Below are 19,031 nucleotides of genomic sequence, written 5' to 3' on the forward strand. Positions count from 1 at the left end.
ATCCGTCAGTCTGGTTGACATTAAGTACACATCTGTGGTCCACCGAGCTGAGTCAGGCCATGTCTAGACATAACCCACACTTCAATAAACAATAAGGAGCAACTCCACCAATACACTAATTGCATTGCATTTATTATTCAAGTAATTACACGGACTAATATAGATGACACAAATGTTTTTGTCGTACATTCCCGAAGATTCGTTCAATGCATTTGCCATTTTGATAGATAACGCAGGAATTGCTCCCTCAAAATGTGTATTTTTGGAAGATTACAATGTGTAACCGTCAAAGCTTTGGAGGGCAAACCAACTGCAAGAACGCTTACTCTGAGAGGCAACACTATATGGTCTTTGTTATCACTGTTGTTTTTTTGTGAATTGTCTGAAGCTCTGGTGGCTTAGCTTGCAATCTACAGCGTGCTGCCTCTAATTGAGGGATCAATGGCTATGAAAAGATATGGCAATCTAATTTGCGTTTTGAAGCTGTAAAAGGCTAAATTAACGGAGGCTGAATCCAAATTCAGGCTTCTTTAATTCATGAAAAAGCAGATCCTAAATGTCAGTATATACATAATACACTGAGCATTTGAGAAGCAAAAGTAAGTTGAAGATTTTTTTTTTACTTTTAATGTCAAGATCATGTATGACACGTTATGTATGGGGGGGGATCTGGGGGGGAATAGCTGCGTCGAAAATCTGTGTAGCATCGCCAGCATTTTTTGGGGAGATTCTAATTCACAAATAATTATTATTTTCTCAAACCCCCAATGTATCTGTCAAGTCCCCATTTAAAATCCTGGAGGCGTTCTTGATATGACTCCACCTTTCTTGGCTTTTGGCTTATTTTGAAATGATCATTTGTATTATGCAAGGCAACAGTTAATAATAAATGCCATGGAGAACAATAGCCAAAATTAAACAACTTGTACACGTGTGCTTGTGTGTTTGTGCATGAGGAAGTTTTCCGCAGGCGAGGAGGTGCCTACAGGCACAATCTTGGCTAATTGCTATCCCTGAAAGTTAAGTCAGAGAATATTAAACACTCTTACAATAATGTAATTAAGAGTACAAGAAAACACAAAGCACTCTATGTATATATACGTATATATATATATAAACCCAATTTTTCTTCTGCCTTTTTATGCGTAGGAGAATGAGCTTCATGAGTTTTTCCAGGAGAACACACACTTAAGCCTCCAGTTTTTCAGCGGCAGTCATAAATCATCCGAATATGAGAGGGTAAGAGCCGACAACCAAGTTGCACACTTTGCTGTCATATCTGATTTTAAATGAGCCGATGTTGAACTTGCATGCATAAAAGTGAGAGTCTGCCAGTTTGGGTAGTGTCTTCACAACCGCCTAAAAAGCAGTCAAGTGTAATATTTTAAAGACGCAATCCATTTAGAACAAAAGAACAGTAAGAATTTAACATCAGTTTGCTTAAGTGGATTGTGGAAAATGTTGGTATAATTTTCAGAATTTTGTGTACATCTGCCTTGCTAAATGTCAATTTATTTAAGCGGTTTCCAAATGTTTTCATTTTTCTACCGATGGTATGATAGTGCCTGTGTCTGATGTGGGACGCAAACAGATCCTCTGATTATATATTAAAAAAAGAAAACATTCACCCCTCTTTAGTCCCGATGACCTTAAAAGGCTTTTACAGTGAGTACACAAAACTCAGCTACTAAATCAACAAAAACGCTCAGTCTCCATGGGCAGTAAGGCAATTACATGAAGGAGTTTATTGGCAGATAGTTGCTGTTAGGGTTGGAAAAGAGTGGGATGCTGATTATTGATGTCCTCTCAGGACTGTGGGGCAGCTCTTGATGCAGCTGCCTCTGAATTGTTATCATCGTGGCTGATTATGAGAAAAGCACACGGTGAGCCTTGATTCCACACAAGTGCTGTGATTCCTATTAACTTCTGAATAGAGCAAGACACCAAGCAGAGAGCACCTGTCCTGGGACTGGATTACAACATGTTGGTACTTAAACAGTTTCTCCACACATGGTTCGGAAGATGACCTTGTTCAGTCCACATGACACATGATTGTTTCAGGTTGCTTATTGTACTCTCCCCTGGCTTTTGTTTGTGATTTACTTTTTGGATGGCATTTCGGAACTAATGTTGACATATAGTATCTCCCACATGCCCTTGTTAGAATACTTCTGCGTTATGATCTATTATTGAAAATAATCTGTGACAGATTTTCAGTTTTGTATTTATTCTCGCTTTGTTTTGTGTACACAGGTGAAGTCTGAGTATGCCCGACTCAAAGATACGCTTGGTGCTGTGACGCAGGAGAGAGATTTAGCCCTGTGGGAGAGAAACCAGCTCCAAGGCAAACTGGAGAACCTAGAGCAGGTGCTCAAGGTGAGAAAAGAAGCTTCATGGCTACGAGAATATCTTCTTCGGGTTCCCAATTCAAGAGAAAGCAACCTTTTGCCAGCACAACTCCCTATACACGTCCTTCTGGCCATCTAACGTCCCTGATATGTCTGTTGCCTCCGAGTGTCGTGCTGGAAGTGAAGGAGAAGAAGCTAGGACTTTCTCCCCTCTATTCCATGCTTTCCCCATCCCCCTCTTCCCACTTGCCTCTCCCCCCGCTAGAATTAACACAGCTACGTCTTTCCGGGTAGCAGAGTTGTTCATCTCGTTCTGAATGCTTCTTCATTGGTGGAATGCGTACAGACACGAATGCTCACCTGGCTATTAGACCACAATTGTGTGGAATGTGATTGATGCATGAGGCGGAGTGCAATAGCCAGACTGGGTCACCCCCCATGATGATAATATCACCGACACACACATTATCCTTGAGCTTCTACTGGCACGCCTGTGTCATTGGCTTCTTTCACTTGATAGTGTCACATACGTTCACTCGACGGGGCATATGAATGGATGACAGGTGTATTGAACTCCGGCGGTACGGTGGAGCACTGGTTTGAATTTGGAATTTGCTCACCTTTTTCATGTAACCTACTGATGATACAAATTAGATTGGAAGTAATGAAACTTCAGACAAGCATTGTGTTACCTAAAGGGGGAAGCAAACTTGGCTTGATGTGTATCCATGTCTTTGTCCTCATCCATATGTCCCATCCATTGATCTTATTAGTGCTGCCGATCACTTGGTAGAGACTACTGTCACATAGCGATTGCTGTGATAAACATTGTGAACGCTGAGCGATGAGCTTTCTCGGCCCAACACTGTACCACACCATGGATCGATTGCAAGTGGGTCACAGGGCCAGCTGCACAGGTCAGCTATGCGTTAAACTCTGGGGCGCTGTCAACCAAAGTCTCTGTGCGAATGCTAAGAGATAAGCATTTGCACTAAAGCTGTTGTAATTAAACAGCTGCTTCTCTTTGCTCTCCTGCTCAATAACAGCATCATCGAGTCCAACTCAGGCTGAGTGAGCTCTTACTTTTCTCAGCTCACACAGTTTCAGTTACATAATATTGGACTTTTTTACAGAATGAGATAAAGCGCACGATCACAGCCAGAAAAGCCGTAGCGTCACCTCAAAACGATTACTCTGATGTCATCCGTCTTGCAGGCTGATATGCTGTCAAGTATCAAGCAACATTATCATAGTGCTTAATGATTTTCGTTTGGCATTCTGTCTCGGAAACAACATCTCTCAGATTCACACATAATTTATGAGAGAACTGCAGTTTCGCTCATCCTTCAGGGTGTCAATTAGGTCAGTACACTGTTAACCAGCGAGGGCACATGTAACACTTGGATTGAGTGGAAACGAAGAGTGAAGACCGGGGATGCACTTTGCATTGGCTCTTAATAGCACTAACATTAGCCGTCTTTATGCCCTCCCACACAATCCCTCTCCCTCCCTGGTTCTCCAACCTCTCATCCCCTGCGGACAGCATATGCGTGAGGCTGCGGAGCGGAGGCAGCAGCTCGAGTTGGAGCATGAGCAGGCCTTGGCTGTACTCAATGCAAAGCAGCAGGAGATTGACCTGCTTCAGAAGGTAAGAGAAGTCAGGTTGTTCCAAGGTAAAAGCTGCAGACATCTTGACGGCTGTTCTTGTTTGCTCAGTCAGTGTTAGTGATGAGATTCAACAAGCTTTTCCGTTAGAGCTGAGGTTTAGATACGTTACAATAAAAGTGAAAGTCAACTGAAAGAGTCCTCTCACCAGGCATCTTTCCAACAATTAGTCATCCCTGGCACGGCTGTCCACTGAGCCCCCATCCCTCAGCTCTCCCTTCCCTACCTAATCTTTTCCGTAATATTTCACAAGCACTCTTGTCTGTCACAAGCAAATCGTGCACTACAATTGGAAAGTAGTTATGACACCTTTTAGAGGCCTGCTTAGACCAAAGTGCTAGCTAGCCAAGGCAGTTTTGGTACTTAGCCGTTTTTTTTTTTTTGCACACTGGAGCTGACTTTAATGTCAAAGCGAATGGAGCAAAGGCTGAGATTGTTGATAGTGTGAACGTGATAAGAATTGTCACCGGTTCTGTCTGCACAGCTCAGTGTTGTTGCTGTAGTGTCGTGCTGACTTCACAGTCAGCCACTTGCAGGCGGCGTTTTCTCTCATTAGCAGAAGCTCATTACTGCCTTATCTGCCTTCAGACGCTCTGCATTCTCTTAAATTAATTGCCTGCAAAATAGATTCATGAAAGTGTTAAGTCAACATATGCTGTCATATTTTCTCTCAACAGATGTTCCCAGTTCTTAAAAGAAATTCTTTTTTTTTTTTCCGTCACAGTTTTAAATCATCTCATGGTTTGTAAATACCCTAATTATCATCAACTTAAATATGCGAGCACAACACCACCGACAACACAATTGCATTATTGTCAGCCATTCTTTTTGTTGATTAAGGCTTTAATGGCCAGAACAGGTTTACTCATTTGCTCTTGTTAACATTACAGAAGAATAAGAAATTACGGCTAAATTGCTTGTCATGGCTGACATCTGGAGTCCACTGTATAATTGCAGAACCATTTTTTTTTTTTTTTTGGCTCAGATACATGGAGTGAACTAAAGCACAGCAGAATTAAATCTCCTAGTTCAGTTATATGAAGACCAACCTGCCTTTAGCAAAGTACATTAAAAATGTGCATTAGTAAGTGCTGTCAGGCACTTCATTGTTATTTTCAGCTGAGTGGTGCTTGAATGCAAAGTGTCAACCATGCTCCAAAAACTGAACAGTCTTCAGTCTGTTTTACTTGAAGTTTAGTTTGTTTTCCCCTTGGCAATGCTGTGTTTGTGCACTTGTGAAGACAGTAAATGAATTGGAGTTCTGATTCAATCAAATTGTTGGTATAGGGTAGCAAACGTCCTGGGTGCTGTTTGCTTTTGGCAACAAAGCAAACTGAGTTGGATCCATTCCACATGGCAAATGAAACAATTATGCTGTGGCACAATAGTGATGGAAGCACAGTACAGTTGAAATGGATAAAACTGTTGACTTAACTCGCATGTCATCAGAACTTTTTGAGCAGGAACAGGCTGAAGGAAGTGTCACGGATCGGAATGGAGCAGGGCGGCCAAATGTATCTTGGACCAGGGTTTCTAGAGGAAAAAGGGAGTTAGAATGGAGGATGAGGGGACAAACCAACAGAACCGGCAAACTAACATAACTTCCTAATAAAACCAACAACAGGACTGACCGACAGACTTGATAACAGAAACGGAACTGACCGACAAAGACGTGAGACAAAAAGACATCAACAATCCGAAAGGGAGTGACACGCAGACAGGACTTAAATAAGAGACAGGTAACGAGAGGAAGGTGACTGTGATTAGTACATTGATTGTGAGTAGACACAGGAAGGGAGGGGCGAGTACTCAGACGCGGACAGAAACCATGACAACCGACACATAAGAATACAACTGGGGACGAGTCGTGACAGGAAGATAACTTGTGGCAACCCATGAATGCACTTTCAAATCATTTTCAAGACTAATGTAGTCTGGAAATTGTCCAAATTTTAAAGTCATGAATGAAAAACAATGTTGCTGTTGTTTTTTTGTTATTTTCTATTGTTACTGATGGTGTCATCATTACACCATCAGTAACACTTTAATGGTTCACTTGTCAGGCAGCATGGGTTCAATTTAGGGATGCACTAAATTTTGCATTTTGAACTTTTAAACTTTTGAAACAATAACAACATGGCTGAAACGGGATGTTGTGATGATACAAGCATGTGCCGACGGCCCACTGAACTGAGCGAAGGTGGTAAACCTTCCTTGTGTATAACTACTTAATCTAATCAGAACCTCTAAAACGAATGTGGCGTTCTTATATAGATAGAAAAAAAGGGGTTATTGTGGTTCATTCTTGAAATAAGAATGATGTTATTATACTTTGCAACTATTGCTAACATTGCAGCCGGTGATTGAATGTGCATTTGGACTTGCAATCATTGCCTAGACTTGAATACATTTAAAAGAAAACATACTTTATTTTGTGAATATTGCAAGAGTAAAATCCAAATTATTTCACCAGGAACGGTGAAAGTAAATAATGAATTTGTAGTCATTTTATCACTCAACACCACAGAGTAGAAAATAAATTCCAATCATGCTGACCTGATCTGAAACACTGTATATTTTCTTTCCAGGCTCAGGTTGAGGCTAAAAAGGAACATGAGGGTGCTGTCCATCTTTTAGAGGTGAGCTTCTGGACTGAGGGGCGGGGCTTTGTGTAGTTATTCTAGCGGACTCTGTGAAGTCAATATAATGGTTGGTCAATTGCTCATACACAGACAGTCATGCTGTGCTCACTGTTTTTCTAAAGTTTAGGTTAATGTTCTTGTTGGTTTTCTATTAATATGTGCATGAATGATTTCTTTTCTCTCTTTTGTTTTTCTTTTTACTGTGTCATTGTTGATGCTTAGAACCACTTGGACAGCATGCAGGTATTTCATAATTGTTTTTATTGCTGTGTTGGATATTTTAACATATTTTCCTTTATCAGTGGAGGCATATCAGTTTATTCTTTGATAGTACAAATGGATTAACAGCTAGTTATGAAATAAATGTGCAATCCAACACAAAAACACATATATTGGTTATATTTAGGAGGATTTTGGTTTTGTGTGCGTCCTCTCCTTGGGTCTTGCTGTCCACCCACCTCGCATTTCTCCTGGCTATCAAAGAAAACTCACACACTAGCCTCTTGAACATGACTGACAGTATAAACAAGACTTCTCTTTGCATTGATCATAGAGAAATATTCATCCTATAATCCTTAATATTTGATGAAAAGATTCGACAAATAAAACTTTCATAGCCTGCATAAAGTAAAAAGGTGGTTGGCTGATGTCAGTGACGTCACATGCAGCAACATTAGGTACACCTACACAGTCGAATGAGATCCAATAAAAGAGCTATGCATGAAACAATAGGCATTAATGTAGTGAATATGTGTTGATCTGCACTGCATCGTTCTGACAGCTTTATCCTTTTTTTTTTTTTGCTGAATTGATGTAAGCATTACAGCATCTTTGTTCAAATGAAGACTGTAATTTGATTTATTAGATCTTATCAGATTCATATGATGCATCTAATGAAGTGCCTAAAAGTAAAAGCCTAGGATCCCAATCCTCCGTTGTGTAGTGGCAATCAATATATAATCAATGATTGTTGCATGTGTTGTATAGTGCTTATTGACCACAAGTGCACACAGCGGCATGTCGATGTAAACTACTTATCTTTCCAGTTCATACATAACAGCATGGAATTACCGTGGTAGCCTCACCGTATGGGCAACAACAAAAGCATCCATAGTGGTTAAAATGGCATTCACAGCACTTTTTTTTTTTTTTGCTTTCAAATTGTGAGGTCAAATATTGTGCAAGCCAGAAAATAAGGCTTCAGCACCTAAAATTGTGGTTCTGTTTGCCTGTATGTTGTATGATTTAAAATAATGAAGCCACCTTTTTCCATATACTATATGCATGTTGGTCGTGATGTGTGCATCACCATTTTGTTTTCATCTTTCAATAATTGTCCATATTCTTTATCCATATTCCATTGTCTATTGCAGCTATTGTGGCTCAATGTACAAACAATGACAACCTGTACATTTCATAACTTTTCATTTGTTTGTTTCCCATCCTACTGCTACCTCTGCCTCTTCCCAATCTCATACCTGTCCCCTTTGCCCTCATCGACATCAGGCCAAAGTGCGTGAGCTAGAGGAGAAATGTCGGAATCAGAGCGAGCAGTTCAACCTGCTGTCCAAAGAGCTGGAGAAGTTTCGTCTGCAGGCGGGCTTTGACATCCTCAGCACTGAATCTTTGACAGTGTGTGAATCTCCCGCCTCTCCCAACAAATCCCTATCCCAGCTTCTAAATGGATTGGCAGCCCCCATAGGCAAAGGTGATCATTATTATGATCTTTACAGTAAGAAAATGAATGCTGTCATGCTCTGCAAATATATCAATATCATGTAAACGCCATACAGTATCCAATTGACTAGAATCGACCATAATTTATTGCACAGTTCTCTACCTAAGACGGAGTTATTAGTTTTCGCTGTCTTGATTTCAGCTCCGTTGTTCGGATGTGATGACATGTTTTGTATGATCCACAGGCGGTGAGACTCCGACAAGCAGAACTTTGATATCGGAGTTCATTCGTCCATTGCAGACTGGCGGAGACAAACCGGAGCTCCTCTCTGTCAAGCCAACATTCCTTACTCGCAGTCGGGGCAGCAGTTCAGCAAGGACGCTTCTCTCAGAGGTTTTTGAGTGTGTTTTGTATTATCCAGTTGCGTAAATGTAGACAGTGAATGAAGGAGAAGGACAACATGTAAGAGTTGAATGCAATTCCAGCACTATACCTCCCTTAACGTACCCTGGTTTGTGAGGCAAACAGGCATTTCCACAGTTCTAGTTTCTATATTTTGGAAGTGTTTGGCCTTTACAGTTCAGCTGTCAGTTATTTGTTTTATTACTTCATAACCCACTGACTGACATAGTTGATCAATTTGAGAATGTCTTTGAAAGAACTGTATTTTCTTTCTCTAGATGGACAAAGAGCTCGGTTCCACCACCAGATCTAAACCGCGGTTTACGGGGAAGGTCCGTCTGTGTATTGCTCGCTACAGGTATGTTTAAAAAGGAAAAGAAAACATTCAGAGAGTTTGAAGGGAACAATAGGGCATAGTCATGAATGCCAATTACAAAAACAAAAAGAGGAATCTAATTAAAAAACAAACAAAAAAGGAGCCAGATACTCAACCCCCAGTTAGGTGAATGTGGAAGTCAGTATAAGTCACTTTAAGGGCCTTAACTGGTGGAAAATTACCATTTACAAACACGCTAAGGTATTTTGGCCATTTTTTCCTCCATATTCAAATCTTGGTATCAAAGGCACACTACATTTCAGTCCCGGATTTACCATGTATGTCTGTAGATTTCCTATTGGCCCATCACATTCTGATGGGGTCCCTCAACCTTCTCACTTTGTGATCGAGGTCTGACATGTTTTTCACATTCAGTCAAGGGACTTGACAGATTAAACGTTGACGCCAGATATCATATTTATTACCCCAGCAGACTTGAGTGATGCTCCCTTATACCCCTTTACAGACCACGAGGGTCTTGTCAGATTGTAGTTGAATGAAGCATGGCATGGTGAAACGTGGCAAAACGTGCACTAAACACGGGACAAAGTGATAAATACATCTGCATCCCGAGAGACTATGGACCACCTCAGAATATTATTAGGCTCTATTATGTACTGTCAAGTTTTGTTTTGTTGACCCCATTTTATAACGGTCGACTAGGTTTCATATGGGCACTGTGACTGCCATGGGCATTTTTTCAACAGTTCTGGCCCGGTCCACGGCAATCACAGATTGCCTGTCACATTCTCAAATCCCCCCCCCCACCTCATGTTGTATCCTTTCCATTTTTTTCCTCAGTGGCCTGAAATGTGATTGCCATGTCTGCCAGGATACATTATGTTTGTAATGTTACTGTTACCATTAATTAGACTTGGCCAAAATATAGGATCGGTAGTTTCTCTTTTTCATCAACGGTGTCTTCGCTAATAATTGTGTGTGTTTATTATTTTGCCATCAATTAACCTTTTAGTATGAAATATAATTGTTGCTCTTGTGGTAAATCCTTTTATAGTATGTTTAACAGGTTAAGACTGTTGATGACTATTTTGTGCTTTTGTGCTAGTTATAATCCTTATGATGGGCCAAATGAGCATCCAGAAGCAGAGCTCCCCTTGGTGGCAGGAAAGTACCTCTACGTTTACGGAACAATGGATGAGGATGGCTTTTATGAAGGTCTAGTGCCTCACATAGTTTATTCTATCTGAATCGTACCCAGAAATACCAACTGTCTATTTCCCATTTTGAATTTTAGGAGAGCTCCTAGATGGCCAACGGGGGCTCGTCCCCTCCAATTTTGTGGATTTTATACAGGAGGAGAAAACCTCTGTTCAAGACTCAGTAGCTAAAGAACCTGGCAACCTCAACCACAGTAGCCTGGGACCTCAGAGACTCGGGGTCAGCAGGGGTATCACTGCAGGTCTAAGCAGCCTGCTGTCTGACAGTAAACAAGGCTGTCCAAACGACAGTAGCAGCAGCAGCAGCCTCGGTGCGGACCTCCTGGGCTCCTCCAGCAATGGGACGGGAACCTTAGACGTCAATATTGATGAGGTCGGTGAAAACATTGTGCCTTATCCTCGCCGCATTAACCTGATTAAACAACTGGCCAAGAGTATCATCATTGGCTGGGACCCCCCTGTGGTTCCTCCCGGCCGGGGGTCCATTAGTGGCTACAATGTCTTGGTGGACAAAGAGATTCGAATGAGTGTCCCTTACGGAGGCAGGACTAAGTCTCTTATTGAGAAACTTAATTTGGCAACCAACACCTACCGGATCTCCGTGCAGAGCATTACTGAGCGCGGCTTGTCAGACGAGCTCCGGTGCACGCTGCTGGTGGGTAAAGATGTGGTGGTGGCACCTTATTACCTGCGGGTGGACAACATCACACAGGGCTCAGCTGAGCTCTCTTGGATGCCCAGCAACAGCAACTACAGCCACACCCTCTTCCTCAATGGCGCAGAGTACGACATGATAAAGCCCGGGGGGTATAAATACCAATTCTTCAACCTGAAGCCCATGACGGTTTACAAAGTGAAGGTTGTGGCACAGACACACCAGGTGCCTTGGCAGCTTCCAACGGAGCAGAGGGACAAGAGGGAAATCTCTGTGGAGTTCTGCACTCAACCTGCAGGTGAGCCTGCACATGAACTCACTATAAACCATACTGTGCATTCAGGATACAGAACTAATTATTCATTCATCACTAACACAAATAGCACTAAAACAAATTGGAATGATAGTTTGACTCATACTACCTTTTTTGCTGATCTTGTAATCCTGCTGTGTGCGTTGCTTGAGAAGCAAAGCAAAAAACAGTTTGGCTCAAAAAGATTCCATTTCACTGAAACTAAGGTCTTTTAAAGCTGGCTCATTAGAATAAGATAAGATACTCTCCTGTGTAGACCTAGATGGTTTACTTTGATGGTTTCCGACCACTACTCAAACACATTGAATAGGTCCTGTTAGGTGTTAGGTGATCGACTGGATCAAGCTAGAACTAGTTGTCGGCCCTAATTACAGGCCTGTTCCACCATCCAAATTAAGCAACAGTGCAACCTTAACATTTAGTTGACATGATGGATTGGATATTGTTGAACATGTTTTTAGCATTTTGTAAATGTGCAGGTCTCTACTAAATTTTAGAATATGAGCTTGTTGATGCTTTTGTAGTTATAAATGCACTTTGCCTGCGTCAATCTGATGCACGGACCCCAGCGAGTCTATTTTTGGTCCCGCAACGTCAAGCACGGCATGCGTGCCGACCACACAGATTTTTATGCAAATGAGGGGTGCTGCGACACAAATGGCGTGTTACGCCCGATTCTCCCTTTGCAAAGTCTAGGTAAATATAAAAAGAAAGAGTGCGCAGTTGGATTGCGCGTAGGGCACAAATATAGGGTCCATTGTCTAACTCAGTCATTGTATGGTGCTTTGTCCTGGTCTGCTGTCGTAGGGCTCCTACGCCACTCGCCTGACCTGGATGAAAGTGCTTCATCTTGTTTTGACAAAGGTGGATGCTGGTTGCACATAACGTCTATTGTCATGAAACCAAAATGAAAAGTTGAAAGGAGTTTTGCTAGGTGCTTCGACTTGACTCTTTCTTGTGGCTAGATCTAGTTCAGCTCTTCATTTAGAAGCTCCAAAAGGGCATTGCTCAATAGAGAGTATGTCGCAATGGTTTTTGTTTCTGTTTTGTGTTTGCTTTTCAGGTTTGAAAAATGTTTTCATGAGCCGAAAAGGTCTAAAGTCCGACTGTCATTTTGCGTTGGTTTGTGCCTGCGTTTCATAACCTAGGAAAAAATCTGTGATCGTAATTCGTCTCAGGTTTGACAAATCGCAGGATACATATAGAATTAGTTGATTTGCATAAATTTCTCTCAGACCGTGCAAAATGAACCGTGTGGCAATTTTGCACAATTGCCCGACATAATCTCGGATGTGCCCAGTTAGCAGATCTACTTCCACTCCTATACATACTGTGCCTGATAACGTAAATATAATTGGTTTTGTCAATATGTATCCTGCTATTGGCTGACGACCAGGCCAGGGTTTCTCTGGGCCAAAGTCAGCTGTGAAAGGCTCGAGCTCACCTGCGGCCCTGATGACAAGCGAAATAGAAAATTGATGGATAGTTTTTCATTATTTTTCATTGGACCCACTGTTCAACACTCTACAGCGCATGAAAGCAGGCAATTGTGACAATTAGAATCAGATGAATGTATTTGGGAATGTGTGTGTGTGTGTGTGTGTGTTTGTGTGTGTGTGTGCGTGCGTGCGTGCGTGCGTGTGTGTGCGTGTGTGTGGTTTGGGTCTTGGCAATGTAAGCAGAGAAAGGAAGCGCTGTAATTGAATGAAAATCAGAATGCTGCACAGAAATGGCAAGATGATGAATGGAGAAGGGGGCACCATAAGACGCGTCACGCTGTGCTTTTCCTGTTGGCATCTGATCGGAAAACCTGATGAGTTCATTACATTATCCATCCATTGAACAATTTAATTAGAGATGATTAAAAGAGTCTCCTGTGCACTGGACAACGTCTGGGCGAACTGTGGAGCCTTTCAAACTCAACGTGTCTTCCTCAAACAGTTTCTATATTCATTTTTGCACTTTGGAAAATGGACCAGCCTCAAGTTTCTTGCCATAAATTCTGTGTCTGCAGCTGGGATTAATGAAAGTAACAACTGCCCAAAATAATTCACTTACTGCTCCCAGAGAAACTATTTGTTCTGACAAGAAATTTAAATATCACAAGTTGAAATAGACTCGTAGAACAGCTATGGCTGCCTGTCTAAGACTGTGTTTTGTCTTAGTGGAAATGTGTCGGCACTAGTATAGCTTCATACAGACAAACACTTCTAAGTGCATCTAATTACTGTGTGCAGCTTGCTCCTTAGTGCACGCAGCACTGACAAACTCTGAAAATAATTGTGTTCCCTTGTCTTATTGTTGAACCAACATTATACGATAACTGGCTGATTGCTGAATTCTAGTAAATGCAGTTCACTCAAGCACATTTATTCAGAAATCAGAATCAAAGCTATAGTTCTCCTCCGTATTCTTTTTTTTAAATGTTTTGATTGCCCTCGACTAAAGTTTAGTGTCGTAAACATTGCCAATATTCTAGATATGTATACACTCGCCAGCCACAACAATGTGATAACCTGAACATAAAGTGATCCAATACAACTTCCAGCTCAAATGTAATAGTATTTTTGGATAAAAAGAATGGTATATTATTGACAATATTTTTATGACCATAGTTTTAATTTTGTGGTGTTAAATTGCACTGCATTCTACATACAGCTCTTTAAAATATTTTATATTATTCTTACATGTATCTAAACAAGGAAATATGGAGTGCATTTAGCACATTATACATTTGCAAAGCCAGATTCACCAACACGTTGCAGCGTATCAACTCACAAAACGTTTTTCTTGTTAGTTTTTTTTTTTTTTTACTTTAACCTCCAGGTGTTTCGTGCCTTGGCCAACATTAAATTGGATATTTTTTCTTTGGTCCCATTCATTCTAGCTTAGCGCAATGCTAGTTTGTCTCTCAGGTTTGGCGTGAGTTTTTAAACTCCCTTTCCATCTGTTATCATTCTACCAACGGCTTAGTCAGGTCATCATTTCATTTATTCCAAATGTATTTTTTGTTTTCGCAGATCCACTAAGCAGTGTTTATGTTGTCAGAAAAAATAATCTTACAGTGAAAAACTTTAAATATTTTATCAAGGGGTCTTGTGAATAAAGATGTTATTGAAATTGTATAAATACATATGTATGTAACATTTATGTGGCAAAATATAGTATTGTAACAGCAGTTGTGGCTCATAATTAAATATAAGATACTGTACATGTTGGAAATAAATAAATCACTGACGGTGGCACTGTGGGTTTCACATCAGTTCAACTCATCAGAGGAGTGGGGTTAACAAGTTAGTTCTAACTTTCAAGACTATTTATCTCCCTGTTTGTGGTCCCCAGGGCCTCCGCTCCCTCCACAGGAGGTTCAGGTCCAATGTGGTCAGACACCCGGGGTTCTGCAGGTGAGATGGAAGCCACCGCCGCTGACTACAGCTGGTACTTCCAACGGTGCCAGTGTCATTGGATATGTTGTATGCACAAAGGGAGAAAAGGTACTAGGTTGTTTTAATACTTTTGTGGCAATGTGAATGGTTTAGTAGTGTTCTTTTGCCCCCTTCTGGAGGAAGGGAATAATGTTAATATCCAAGCAAGATAAAATTGTTTGAATGTCAGCACGTTCATCATCTATAAAGTGGCCGCTCCCCTGCAGATAAAATTCACGAAAAGTTGTACGTCATGATGACTGAATACAAATATTTAGTTTCACTGACACCCCCCCCCCCCCCCCCCTTCAAAAGATTCATCATTTAAAATAGGGTTTATGAAATTCAAATACGAGACCCTAAACTTTTGTGTTATCGTTATTGGATATCATAACATAAAATGCCCTATGAACTTTACAGGTGAACTGTTCAATGTACATATCAAATTCAGCTTCACAAATTTTCAACTCAACATTATTTATAAAGCATTCTAAAAACCACAGTTGCATACAAAGTGCAGTACTTAGAATAAACATCAGCCATGACAAAACAAACCATTAAAAGAATGAATTCATGACATAATAACACTAAAACAACGTGGAGTTTCATGCTGAGTCAAAACACCAATGAAAAGAGTGGCCTAACATAAACCACCTTCACTGCCAGCCATTTTAAAGCATTTGGATGTTTTCAAGAGCTGTGGGATATTGCGGTCAATAATTTTATGGACACCAAACTACCAAATGTAAGAATAAACACTTTCCCTTCACAAGGAAAAAAAAAACGATTCTGTCGTTTTCTGCACTTTTAGTAGTAGAAAAAGGTAGGTTGCACAAAATGCTCCCTGTGGACTCAGAGACTGTGCTGACCTTATATCTAAAATGGGCCATTGATGTCATCTATTGGTGTTTGTGCATCAGTAAAGTTGTTTCTAAGTTTGAGATTTACAGTGGAGTCGCCGCAGATGCTCTCCCATCTATCCTCAATGAGAAAAAAACCCCATAAAGACAAAGTATCAATGGCAGTGAATGTGTTTTTAATAACGGAAGGTCATTCCAAATGTGGGGACCGGTAATGGAAAAAGCTTGATCCCCTCTGAGGCTCCGCTTAGTCCTCTTAGTTCCTCTAGTAGTGTGGTCTGGTCAGAAGCACGAGGTTAAGTATGTAGCGGTGGAGGAGCTCAGTGTAAGGTCGGGCGAGACTATTTAAAGATTTAAAAATAAATCCAAGAATTTTGTGAAAATCCAAGAGTTATGTGTTCCTTCCTACAAGTTCCAGATAAGAGACGAGCGGGCAGCAGCATTTTGGACCAACTGGAGACACTTGGGGGAGGACTGACTTACTCCAAAAATAAAGTAATCCTGCCGACATGTAACGAAGGCATGGATGACAGTTTCTACATGGTGTTTCTTGGCTTGGCTTTAATTTAGCCAGCCACCTAAAATGAAAAAAAAAAAGATGAATTCAACAACAGCACCAATTAGCAGATATGCACACTAAATTGTTGACGCTGTGGTTGTTTTGTGCAGATTGCAGAAGTCTTGTACCCGACAGCAGACTATGTGACAGTGGAGTTAAACAGAATCAAATGCTTGGAGGCCAGGGAGGTCATCGTAAGGACGTTATCAACACAAGGAGAGTCCCAGGATTCACCTGTGGCCATCATCCCGCATAATCTACTGGGCTCCCCTCGTCTGTCGCATCGAACTACTGGGCCCCCACACACTTTGCCTCACCCACCATCTCACCCACCTCTCCCCCAAACTCACCCTCCTTATCCATCCACATATCCGCCAATTCATCCCCAGCCACAAGTGCAGCCTCTGTCTCGAGCCCAGCCTCACGCACAGACGCACTCGCAGCCCATCTGTCACCCTCCGCCCCACGCCAATCCTCAGTTCCAGCGCCCGCCCGGGCCCAAGTCAAAACCGCTCCTAAGTGCCAGAGAGCCTGAAACCAAAGAGCACGAGGCGAGCATGCGGCCAGGCCCACCCTGGGAACGCTCCCCTTCACCGCTGCCTCCGATGCGCGGACCCAACCTGGAGCCGCCGCCCTTTCAAACACGCCGTTCGCCCTCTCCTCAGAGGATCCTGCCGCAGCCTCAGGGAGTCCCCATCCCCAACACTATCGCCAAGGCCATGGCCAGGGAAGCTGCTCAGAGAGTGTTTGCTGAAGGCAACAGGGTACGATGATGATGTATTAAAAATGTCATCATAATTCATGATTCATAATAATCATAATAATTAAAACATAATATAACATGGGATAAATGTCAGTGTGATATCTTGTATCAGGTGGAGAAGCGGAACATCTTCAGCGAGCGGGGTAACGCCCTGCACCCACTGAACTCTGATGAGGAGGAGGACGGTTATGATTCTCCTCATGCAAGAAGAAGAGGGGCTTCGGTGGACGAATTTCTTAGAGGCTCGGAACTGGGCAGACAGGTATTATTACTACACGTGTTGTGTTAGTATGGATTATGAGACGTCACACATTTGTTTCACCATTTAAAAGTCGCGTGCAAAGGCAGAGTACGTTTTTGCTTATTATGGCGACAAGTGGCGCAACTCACACGTGCAACAGAGAGAGCCTACTCATTTTTGTTAAGTTCTCTCTCAAGCATTTTTTCTTTTAAAGTGGAGCATGCAAAAAGCCACCACAGTGTCATTTGTACAGTTTGTCATTCTTAACTGAGCATTCATTGTTAATTAAATGAAGGCATAGTTTTTTGTCATTAAAGTTATTTTTTTACTGTACTGTTCTCATTAACTGGCTGTTTGAACTGTCAATTGTGATGCTATGGATGAAGATTTAACAGTATCTTAAATGTTATACTGTTAGAAATGCACCATAAATGTACAAAATAATTGTTGCAGTGTAGATCAGGTCACTCCCAGACACACATTTCATTTTATTGCTTTAGTGCACATAGCTATACTTCTGCCCAAAAATTTGTGTGCACTCAAATGCAGAATGTGATCTTTAACAATAGTAACCTGTGTTAACTTGAGAGAAAGATTATGATTTTTTGTTTTTTAATATTAGGCTCATTTTTTTTACGTTTCCTCTTAGCATCATCATCACCATCATCCCCACCACTACAGCCACAGCGAGGAGTACTACACAGAGAGCAGCCGAGGATCAGACTTGTCCGACATTATGGAGGAGGACGAGGAAGATCTCTACTCTGAGATGCAATTAGAAGAGGGCCGTAGGAGGAGCATCAACTCTCACAACTCTCTAAAGGTACGTCTGCTCACTTTGTCCTTGTAGTGACACAGGGTAGGGGGCAGATGGCGGGTGGTGGGCATCACCTTTTCAAGGTTTTTACAACTCGGCCCGCTGTGGCTTGGCCTGGCTGAGTGCTACTGCTTTAGTTCAGCTGAATTTACTCATCCTGCCCCCCCCCCCCTTTCCCCAGTTGTGCTTAATGCAAGGCTGAGCTTAGAGAATGGCTACATTTACAGAACATACTGTACAATAATCTGTATAGCATGCTAGGGGTTGGAGGCTGAATACTAAAACAATGTGCATTTCTGAGTTGCGCTGCATTTTTTTTATGTGCTTTGTGTTGTAATAGACATTTTATATCAGCAAAATGCTAATGTTTAATTGCAAAGGGTCATGGCATATCCAGTACACGTGGGAATCTCATTTAAGTGAGCACTTAAATGTAAATATTCACTTTTGCTCATGTCTGTCACGTCTTGATATTTAGTATTTACGATCGGCGGTGGTTATCAATACAATTCTGTCTTCATTTGTTCTGTGTGGATGTAAAACCATTACGGTCTCAAATTGTCATGTTTACAAATTTTCAATCAAATTGTAGTATAATTACGTATATAAAATTCACAAAATGTATGTAAATGGATGTAAAACCATTAAGGTCTCAAAATGTCATGTTTACATGCTGTCAGAAGTCAAGTTGCTCCAAATTTTCAATCAAATTGTAGTATAAAAATGTAAAATTCACCAAAAAATATTTATCTATGTATTTACTTTATTTTCATCATTATTTTTTCATTGCATTTTACTTGTTTAAAGAACTGTTGCAGTTGACCTAGCCCCTTCTTCCCAAAATACTTTCAGCACATAGAAAAACGAGAGAGGTGAAAGCCGTTTACCATTTACAGCACATGTATCAACTAATTAAAATTAGAACAATGAGCTAGTCTATTGCTATACAGGTGGAATTGCTGTCTACATTGCAAATGTAAATGATTACGAAATATCTACATACTGTGTTAAGTGGCACTTCTATGCCCTCAGCTTGGTTTATGGAATATTACAAGTAGAATTCATTTCTTTCTTCTCTACCCCTCAACAGGTAAAGCCTTTTCTCCACC

General features: G+C 41.3%; 1 protein-coding gene across 1 annotated transcript in view; it reads left to right on the plus strand.

Annotated features, from left to right (window-relative positions):
- Nucleotides 1–19,031, plus strand: part of rimbp2b (RIMS binding protein 2b) — a 66,253-nt gene that overhangs the window by 34,071 nt on the left and 13,151 nt on the right. Inside the window, 14 exon segments of the mRNA XM_068650162.1 lie at nucleotides 1,150–1,239; nucleotides 2,254–2,376; nucleotides 3,892–3,996; nucleotides 6,602–6,652; nucleotides 6,878–6,898; nucleotides 8,162–8,363; nucleotides 8,578–8,726; nucleotides 9,014–9,093; nucleotides 10,178–10,287; nucleotides 10,367–11,242; nucleotides 14,600–14,751; nucleotides 16,212–16,865; nucleotides 16,977–17,126; nucleotides 17,755–17,928. Of these exon segments, the coding sequence (XP_068506263.1) occupies nucleotides 1,150–1,239; nucleotides 2,254–2,376; nucleotides 3,892–3,996; nucleotides 6,602–6,652; nucleotides 6,878–6,898; nucleotides 8,162–8,363; nucleotides 8,578–8,726; nucleotides 9,014–9,093; nucleotides 10,178–10,287; nucleotides 10,367–11,242; nucleotides 14,600–14,751; nucleotides 16,212–16,865; nucleotides 16,977–17,126; nucleotides 17,755–17,928 (2,937 nt within the window).

The sequence above is a fragment of the Syngnathus scovelli genome, chromosome 3 (assembly GCF_024217435.2).
Source record: "Syngnathus scovelli strain Florida chromosome 3, RoL_Ssco_1.2, whole genome shotgun sequence".
Taxonomy (NCBI): Eukaryota; Metazoa; Chordata; class Actinopteri; order Syngnathiformes; family Syngnathidae; genus Syngnathus; species Syngnathus scovelli.